At 30.8% G+C, this 10,428-nt stretch overlaps 1 protein-coding gene across 3 annotated transcripts in view; it reads left to right on the top strand.

Moving 5' to 3' along the window:
- Nucleotides 1-6: 6 nt before the first annotated feature.
- Nucleotides 7-10,428, top strand: part of LOC102673004 (paired amphipathic helix protein Sin3a) — a 17,361-nt gene continuing 6,939 nt past the window's right edge. The window contains exons 1-16 of one of the 3 annotated variants that reach the window (XM_006607079.2): nt 7-599; nt 943-1,989; nt 3,900-4,192; nt 4,780-4,953; nt 5,267-5,419; nt 5,495-5,826; nt 5,916-6,153; nt 6,213-6,467; nt 6,557-6,958; nt 7,037-7,488; nt 7,578-8,052; nt 8,144-8,390; nt 8,472-8,843; nt 8,924-9,093; nt 9,183-9,377; nt 9,653-9,931. In XM_006607079.2, the coding sequence (XP_006607142.1) occupies nt 3,920-4,192; nt 4,780-4,953; nt 5,267-5,419; nt 5,495-5,826; nt 5,916-6,153; nt 6,213-6,467; nt 6,557-6,958; nt 7,037-7,488; nt 7,578-8,052; nt 8,144-8,390; nt 8,472-8,843; nt 8,924-9,093; nt 9,183-9,377; nt 9,653-9,931 (4,017 nt within the window). In that variant the 5' untranslated portion in view covers nt 7-599; nt 943-1,989; nt 3,900-3,919. Of the gene's footprint in view, nt 1,990-3,899; nt 4,193-4,779; nt 4,954-5,266; nt 5,420-5,494; nt 5,827-5,915; nt 6,154-6,212; nt 6,468-6,556; nt 6,959-7,036; nt 7,489-7,577; nt 8,053-8,143; nt 8,391-8,471; nt 8,844-8,923; nt 9,094-9,182; nt 9,378-9,652; nt 9,932-10,428 lie in introns of all 3 variants that reach the window. The other 2 variants (XM_006607080.2, XM_006607081.2) reach the window with 2 other exon arrangements.

Here is a 10,428-nt window from a genome sequence, read left to right as displayed (position 1 = left end):
GGAACAGCTGTTGGCCGCGCGAAGATGTCGGCCGCGGGGAAACGCTTGGATATTTCGTGGATTGCGCGCGCCTCTTGGCGGCTTCGCCGCTACAATTTTCAGGGCTGTATCTACTTACAACATATTAGGCACCTTACAATTCTTCAATTTCATCGGGACGCGATGCAACTTTTTCTGAAGATATCTCATTTAAACTTTCTTGTGTAATTTATCACAATAGTTGAATTTACATGATGAAAGTATATTAACCGGAAACCAAAGGAATGAAATTATTATGAAAACATCTTGTTAAAAATAGTGTACGCGATTTTGTACGTATCATGCTATTTGGTTGCTATGTTTTTTTTTTACGTAGTATGGCATTCGCATAAAATGCCTCGCGCTATTATCCTAATTTATAAAAAGTTATACATATCCCATCAATTGTGTTAAATTACCATTCTTACATAGCGTAATTAAAATTCCATATGTTTTAAACATCACAATAGTATTTGATTAGAAGTTTCAAAGTATGAAGTTTTATTGTTGTTAACTATTTTTTCTAATGTGACTTATGAGAAGTTCATATTGTGAAGAAGTGCTCGAATGAAACTTTGGCGGTATGTTGTTCGAGAGTATTCGTATACTCTTTTTTTCAATGTATTTATATCTATAGATATTAGCTGTTTTGTAACAAACACTTTATATCTGAAGTATTAACGTACTACGCATAATATATACAATCTAATACATATTACGACAATATTTTTTTGAAAATGTATCAATATATAATAGATATAAAAACAAATTGAAATTTATATTTCAATTCTAAAATTTTGTGAAATTTAAATTGTCATTGAATGACTAGAAAGCGTAGTTGAACGATAACTGTAGAAAAATAAAATTTCAAGAAATTTACAATTGTAATTGTCATTAATTATGTTCAAAAATGATTTTTCGTAGCAATTACATTCCATGTGATTCCGGACATATTAAAGTAATTAAAGTGAGTGGAATATCTTTATCGTGGAAATAGTGAAAAAAGTACCGAAGAATAATCGATGCACAATTAATGAAAGTTCGAAGAGAAGTCTCGTGAGGTCTGCGGCACGTACGCTTTGCAGGAGGTACCCGAGTGGTTGGTAACAGAGACGCTTAGTAGATGAATACGGTCCTGCGCGATCCCCTCCACTTTCCTCATCCCGCTATACGACCAGTCAGTTCCTTGTTTGCCATACAAAATCCAATAGTTTGCCTTGTACCTCGAGAGAGTGCGAGTATGTCTTTTCCATTTGCCTTTTTTTTTAAAAAGTGCGGTAATTCATCAAAGTACTCGCGAAAATGTGCATTTTACTAAGTTTATTCACTCACACAACAAGATTTCGATGGTTTTGAGAAGGAGATCCCAGAAAGCATAGTGAATTCCTGTCTGAGACCAGACCGACCGGCCCGTTAAGGCTTCGTCGATTTTTTGGTCGTGAAAAAACAACGGAGCCGAAGCTTTTGTGCAGAAAGTCAGTTGGACGATTGAAAAAGACCGATACGACGAAAACCAGTGTATCTAAGTGCGCGTACAAATACTCGAGGTGACTCCTGTGTAAAAGGAGCACCGCAGGACGAATATTTTCACTGGAGTTCTCGAGAAAATGTGTTATGTATTTACGTGGAATATTGCGTAACGTCGAGGGCCGGGAAGTGTTTGGAAACGTGCAACACTGACAAACCTCGCTTCGACGACTTTGCAGCACGGGCAGCACGAGCTCTACGCGTCCGTGCAGCTGGCTTTACCGGCTCTATTTCGTCTCTTCTATCCCAGCGAAATTCCCCTCGCGATACCGCGATCGAAATTTTCCAAAGGAAGAAACTCCACCGACGCTCGTATCTTCTCGTGGAACAGCACAAACTTTCCTCGCGATCAACTTGATTTCAACCTCGACCACTTGCTTCTGGATAACTTCTCTCGAAATTCCCTGGTGCAAGGACGTTCAACTTCTTTTCAAATGGAAATTGGTATGTACATCTTTGATATTTTCATAAGATTTTTACTTTCTTCTAAGTCACTGACATTTCTATATTCATGCAAGGTCATTATAAACTACTATGTGAATGTAGACTGTGTCTTATAGAAGTATTAGGTTATAATTATTTTTATAACACACATTTAAGTTTTAATATAATTTTCTTTGTGTTATACAATTTAAGTTTTAGTTTATAAATCATTTTGATTAAAATAATATTATACTTTTGTTCTTAATTACATGCAAGAAATTTATATTAATATGTTTTCCAATATATTATCAATGCATATTAAAATTTGTTTATTTACTTGTTTGTTATTACAATTCATTTCTTACTTTCATTCTAAAAAAATGGGAATTATGAAAAGATATTTTTTTATTATTGATAAACTGTAAATAATATTGGAAGAATTGCAGTTGCGCTTATAAAACTTCATGTATAAAAGTAAATGTAAAGAGAATATATCTTTTATAGTTTTTTGCTTATCTATAAAAAACCAATCAATGTGTTCATAAATTTAAACAATGTATAGAATATAATAATAATATAATAGCAATAGAAAATATTTTTGTATAATATTAAATGATCTTATAGGGACATTTCTTTTATTGTGTATATAGTGAAATTTAAATTTTACATAAATAATATATCAAATATAATCTTTACTTTTTATTAAATATATTATTAACGTATTCTATCTTTCGCTCATTATACTCATTATTGTATTCATTAAATTTTTACGTATCTAATAGATAATTAATTGAAAAGCATGAAATAAAAAGGAATATATATGATAGTATATGCAATAATAACAAATGATTACAAAACCAATATATGAAATAATTTATAAATATAATTATTATTAATAATGAATATTAGTATTTATTGAAAGAAAAATTTCTTTTGTTCCAAATTAGAGATTTAATTCTAAATGATTTATATAGCACTTTTTGTGTGAGGTTATATTACCTAAATATGTCTTTTAGATTTGATTTTTTAGAAGATAGAATCATATTTTCACATGATTTATTTTCTAATATTATCACAAATAATATCATGAAAATATAACCACGTGCATTTTAATTATTTAATATTATGCAATATATATAACAGTTGCGAGTATGAGTAATTCAATTATTTTTAACTTTAAATTGACTAAGAAATTGAAGTCACAATCGTTTCGAATTACTCAAAATTGAATTATAAAATTAAATAATATATTATAAATAATATACTATTTATTAATATATACGAATCATTGTATATATTAACGTACAAAAATATTTTTAAACATGGTCACATAGCGTGTTTAAATTTAACATAAATACTAAAAATTTTCTTAAGTTATTATTGTAAAATGTTTTCTTTATTGAAATAATAATAAAATCTTTATTGAATTTCATATTTTATTCTATTCTACAATGAAAAAGTTTTGTGCTATTCGAAATTATAGGAAAATACTCCCGCTGTTTTAGATTCTTCGAAAGTTCTGTCATACGGTGCCCGAGCGCGCGGTGCTTTCAAAATTACGAATACTACGATGTAAATTCGAATCGATCTAGAAAGGAAATATCGAAATTTAGTAAATGTTTTTTTCTACTGTATCAATGTATTCACGCACGATATTAGCTAGCGTAGTACGGATGCATCGTCGATCACGTCATTTATCACCTTAAACGAAACAATACCACCACCAAATACTTTCAAAGTCTACTACACCTTTTCCGTCCGTTCGTGGCGCGCTAAGCATACGATACGCGCGAAAGAGTTGCGTCGCGTTTTATGACAGTTTTAATGGGAATACGATAATTATTTCTATTAAATCCGACATTAAATAACATACGATTAGTTTTCTGGTGAATTACAACGTCACAAAACAATAATCGTTCTTCGATCCGTAGTATTTCCAATGTGATCTGCGATGAAACGTGTTCGCGGGCTGGACGAGGTAGCATCACCAGCAGCAGCAACATTAAAGCACTCATCAGTGAGTGCAGGAAGTGGCTTAGGTGGCGGAGGAGGTGGTTTGGAGTACCATTCAAGTAGTGGAATAGGCGTTGTTGTACCTGGCCAAGCAGTTCGATCAGTTGCTTCGAAAGAAATGCCGGGAAGCATACAATTTGGAACTGCCCAAGCTCAACAGCAATATACTGGAGCAATTGTAGTGCCGACTGCGGCTCCGTCCCCTATTAAGGTATGTATTATCTACATTATAATAATAATATTAGTAAATAACTACGTGGTTTTTTAAAATTTTTTAAAATTTTTACTATTTTTTTTTAGTTGTCTCATTGTTTTAAATTTTTTTTTCGTATTTTAATTTTTTTTCTTGTATAAAGTTCATCATTCATAATCGTTCTTCATGTATTAAAAATATGTATAATAAAATGATGCAAAATGAGATTAATCTGCTTAAGAATAGTTTAAATTAAATTAAATATTAATTTATTATGTTTTTTTAAATTACTACGTTAATAAATTTATATGATATTATGAAATATTTTTTTTACATGAATATTATATTATTGTTTTTATTTTTATATTTGATAAAGTTATAAAATAAAAAAATTAATTAATTTTAATAATTTTAATAATAAAATAAAATTTGTGAAAATAATCTTATGCTTCGTATTATTAATGAAAGAATAATCAATTATATTTGTGTATTCAATCTTTTTTTTTATATACCAAAAAGTTTTTTTATATTTTAAGTTCATATATACAATCAAGTTTTTAAAAATTAGATGCAAATTGTGTAATTGTTATCAATTATTTTTGCAGGGAAGTGGATCTGGAGGACTTACTTCTACATGTAGTAGTAGCAATGTAAACACTAGTGGAGGGTTACATGGTGGAATAGGTGGTGGGAGTAATCATAGTATGGGTTCCCAACAGCCTGCACCAGGAACCCAAAATCAAGTTCATAGCCAACAGCAACCAACAATAAGGCATAAGGTTCATATTGTATAATAAATCATAATAAATTAGAAATATTTATAAATTATAATATATAGATTTATAAATTATATCTTCATAAATATATAATATATATTATATATTTTATTATTATATATATTATATATGTATTATATATATATTATTATGTATTATTTATAATATAATTATAATTATAATATATAATAATTATATTTTCATAATTATATAAAAATAGAATAAAACATTAAAAATAATTTTGATTATTAATAAAATAGATTTTTTTAACTAACAATTTAGTTTACAAATTTCATTATGTATTCATTTCATGTAGGTTCATTCTAGCAATGTAGCACCATTAGCTTCTACTCCACCAGGCAGTAGCCTAGGTAGTGGCAGTGGATCCCAACAGTTCCAGAGATTAAAAGTAGAAGATGCATTGTCTTATTTAGATCAAGTAAAGTACAAATTTAGTGATCAGCCTCAGGTAAATAAAATATGATGATTATTGATTTTGAAAAAAATTTATGATAATTATAGTTTCAATTACATTTAATTTCAGGTGTATAATGATTTTTTGGATATTATGAAAGAATTTAAGTCACAAAGCATAGATACACCAGGAGTAATAACAAGAGTGAGCCATTTATTTAAAGGACATCCTGAACTTATTGTTGGTTTTAATACCTTTCTTCCACCTGGATATAAAATAGAGGTACAGGCAAATGAACAAGGATATGCATTTCAAGTATCAGTTAGTATGCCAAGTCCAACAGCAACACATACTGCTACCTTATCACAACATCATTGCACTGTAAATGTTGGTTCGCCTCCTGTTGCAAGTCCACCAACACAACCAGCAAAAGCTCCACCAGTTTTACAAATAATGCAAGGGTAGGATGCTATTAGTATTAAATATATTTTCGTCATTATTTTTATAGAATAAATTAATAAATAATATTTTACATGTTATTTAAAATCAGATCCGGAAATATACATCATTCATTGGCAAATAATATTTCGAATAACAGTTTAACTGTACATGCACCCTCACCACCACCAGTACAGGCATACAATAATTCACATGTTAGTGCAGCTCAAGCACAGGCTGTGAGTCAAGCATTAAGTCAAGCGCAAGATGGTATTCCGACCAGTGGGCAAACTCAACAGAGCCAACCAGTTGAATTTAATCATGCAATTAATTATGTTAACAAAATTAAGGTTTGTATTTTGTTAAAGAATATAAAATATTGAAGATATCTAATTTTGTTTAATTTTAGAATCGGTTCCAAGGTCAACCAGACAAATATAAAAGATTTTTAGAAATTCTACACACTTATCAGAAAGAACAACGAAATTTAAAAGAATCTGGACATATGGGTGGCACAAGTGGATCTGGTGCATCTGGCGGAGCAAAACATTTAACAGAAGCAGAAGTTTACAGTCAAGTTGCTAAATTATTCGAAAACCAAGAAGATTTACTCGCTGAATTTGGACAATTTTTACCAGATGCCACTAATCAACAAAGTGCATTGGTAAGTTGACATATTGTTAAAATGAATACGAAAAAAGATTGAAAATAATTACTATTTTTTTTTATAACATCATTTTTATAATATTTCAGAGTAACAAGACTGCTACAGTTAACGATCATACAACAATCGTTAAAAAACCATTGGGACCTAAAGCACCTTATAATAATTCAGGAAATATTTCGAGAGATCTTCGAGAATCAAGCGGTATTAATACAATAGAACGAGAAACTCGTGATCATAGAGATCGTGAACGGGAAAGAGATAGATCTGGTATACGAGATATTAATAGTGTACAAAAACTTGGCCACAATACGGGACAATTAAAAAGAAGTCCGTCGTTTTCACCTTCGGTAACAGCTGGAAACTCTCATCATATACAACATGGTCCACCTCCTTTAAAAAAGCATAAAGTATCATCCATGCGTGAATGTGTTACCATAGCAGAAGCTGGAAAATATGGTAGTTTGAACGATTATGCTTTCTTCGATAAGGTATTTTTGATTTTTAATTTTTATAATAATAACGAAAAAAACACATCATAAAAAAAATATTTCTTATTATATTTTTAGGTTCGTAAAGCATTAAGATCTCAAGAAGTATATGAAAATTTCCTCAGATGTTTGGTTTTGTTTAATCAAGAAATAGTTTCCAAATCTGAACTGGTGCAATTAGTAACGCCATTTCTTGGTCGCTTTCCTGAACTTTTGCGTTGGTTTAAAGATTTCCTGGGCCATTTGCCTGAATCTTCTAACACCAATACAACAAATGCGAGTAGCAATTTAAATGTCGAAGCGCTACCAAATAATGTTGTACGAAGTCATCAAGAGAGACCGCAAGGTGATTTGGCGATGGAAATTGACTATACGGCATGCAAGCGCTTAGGAGCATCATATTGCGCATTACCAAAGTCTTACGTTCAACCAAAGTGTACAGGAAGAACGCAGTTGTGTAAAGAAGTTCTTAACGATACATGGGTTTCATTTCCAACTTGGTCAGAAGATAGTACATTTGTAACATCCAGGTATATATTTTATTTAAATTATTTTTATATAATATTTATTATATAAAATATCGAACAATAGAAAATTTTTTGTTGGTTTGGAATATTAGGAAAACTCAATATGAGGAATTCATTTATCGTTGCGAGGATGAACGATTCGAATTAGATGGTGTGATAGAAACTAATGCATCAACGATTAGAGTTCTAGAAGGTGTTCATAAAAAAATGAGTAGAATGAGCCAAGAAGAACTTCAAAAATTTAAGTTAGATGATTGTCTCGGTGGTTGTTCTCCTACAATTCATCAAAGAGCCTTGAAGAGGATATATGGTGATAAGGCTGCTGATATTATAGATGGTCTTAAGAAAAATCCTGTTGTAGCAGTACCAGTGGTTCTTCGTCGATTAAAGAGTAAAGAAGAAGAATGGCGGGAAGCGCAAAAGGGTTTCAATAAAATTTGGAGAGAACAGAATGAAAAGTACTACTTGAAATCTCTAGATCATCAAGGTATCAATTTCAAGCAAAATGATGTGAAAGCTTTAAGATCTAAAAGTCTATTTAATGAAATTGAAACATTATATGATGAGGTTCGTAATTCTGTTCCTATTTCTGTTTTTTTCTTTAATATTTATATATTTCTTGTTATTTAATTTATTTTTTTAATAATTTATTTTATAGAGACACGAACAAGTAGATGATGGCAGCGGAGATGGTCAAAATAATAGTGGTCCACATCTTGTATTACCTTATAAAGATAAATCTGTCCTAGATGACGCAGCTAATCTTCTTATTCATCATGTAAAACGTCAAACAGCCATCCACAAAGAAGACAAGCAACGAATAAAGCTTTTATTAAAGCATTTTATACCTGATCTTTTTTTCCATCCACGTCAGGAATTGAGCGATGATGAACGAGACGAAGATGGTAATATGATAAATATATTATTATATAGCTGAATATTTTTATATAGTTAAAACAATTTATTTTATATATTCGCAATTATAGATGAGAAGGAAGATCTCAATGTAGCAGCATGTAGTAATTCTCAATCGGCAACGATGAATATTTCTCCATTGAGTGGTGGTCTCCAAGCAAATAGAAATAAGGCCCCTGTATCTCCGATTCCGTCTTCCACATCGATTAAAACTGAACCTGATATTAAAGTACCAATTCATGCCATGTCGAATGATCCTGAAGAAGCGTACACGCTTTTCATGGGCAGCAACAATTGGTACCTTTTTTTAAGGTTACATCATATTTTATGCGAAAGATTAACAAAAATGTACGATCGAGCTGTGGCTCTTGCTGAAGAGGAATCGCGATATAAACAACAACGCAAGGAGAGTACAGCAGTCGCATTACGATTAAAACCCAAAAGTGAGTATAAATCGTAATTTTATTTGCATAAAAAATATTTTTAAATTATATTTTATAATGTAATATTTTTATGTATTTAGATGAAATTGAAATTGAGGATTATTATCCTGCATTTTTGGATATGGTTAAGAATGTCTTGGACGGTAATATGGAAAGTACTGCGTATGAGGATACTTTGCGAGAAATGTTTGGTATTCACGCATATATCGCTTTTACGTTAGATAAGGTTGTGACGTATGCTGTAAGACAAGTAAGCATATATATATCAGTATTTTAAAATATTTCCATTATAATTTTATACTCGAAATGAACTTTAGAATAAAAATATAAAATTCTTAGTTGCAGCATTTGGTCTCAGATCCTATATGCCAGCAATGCATGGAATTATTCCAGCGAGAACAACGTCAACCAAAAGAAAGTAGTGGTGCAGGTGGTTTATGTGCTACAGCATACATGAGACTTGGTGCAGAAATGTCGTATCAACGTAAAGCTGAAAAAGCTATGGCAGACGAGAATTGTTTTAAGATATACATTGTAAGTATTTAATGATAATTTAATTTTTTACACATAATATATTATTTTTTTATAATTTATTGTTAAAAAATAAAAATTTTTTTTATTATTTTTCAATTTATATAATATAATAATAATATATTTTTATTCTTAAGTATTTTATTTTTTAATTTCAGCTGGCAATATTATTAATATCTATATAATTTATAGATGTAAAAAAATAAATATTAAAAAATGTTATTTTTTAATCATTTAAAAAAAGGATATTTTATATGTAAAATTTTTTATTGTTACAGTATAAAAAAGACTGTAAAATGACAATGGAATTGTTGGATACGGAAGGTGATGAGGCGATGGACAACAATTGTAGGGAAAGAGAAAGGGAAGGAGTTACTGTATCTGAAAAATGGTCTACATATGTTGAGAGGTTTTCTGCTCCAGCTGGTCAGACTAGCCCGAAAGACACCCCTACCTTAACAGACAATGAGCCAACAACCAATCATCCTGTGAGTAACGACCAGGCAGCAAGGGGGGGGAGGGGCAGAAAGCGCAAGAACACTGACACTAGCAAGAAGGTATAGGATCCACATCCCTTTTCATAATCATTGCCAACGTTGAAGTTTACATTCATTCGTATTTGATGTCTGTGATTGGAAGTTGTACCGTTGCCATTCAGTGTACAACTAGTGTCCCAAAGAACGAAAATTTACTTTCTTCTAATTATTTCGTGTGATCGTATTATGAAAATATGCCAGAGATATTCGTGTGTGAAACGTTTGATCTCGTAATCAGGCGCCTTTCCAAAACAAATTCGGTCTTCAAGAAAATCTTTGTTGACTTTCTTAAAGAAAAATACCAAAAAAAGAAGTAGAAAATATTTTAGGAACGAATATTGCTGCATATAATATCGGTTGTTTGCTAATACGAGGAAGCTATGTAGCCATATACGATCTGCTATCACCAATGCTTTATCATGCGAATGGGGTCAGAGCACTGGTTCATGCTTGTCATTATATAGAAGTTGCAGAACTTTGTATACATAACCAGAATGAACTAATATTCTTTTAAATGC

Source organism: Apis dorsata, unplaced genomic scaffold, assembly GCF_000469605.1.
Source record: "Apis dorsata unplaced genomic scaffold, Apis dorsata 1.3 scaffold_1, whole genome shotgun sequence".
Taxonomy (NCBI): Eukaryota; Metazoa; Arthropoda; class Insecta; order Hymenoptera; family Apidae; genus Apis; species Apis dorsata.
Note: the sequence above shows the minus strand (reverse complement) of the source record. Positions and strands in the feature narration are given on the sequence as shown.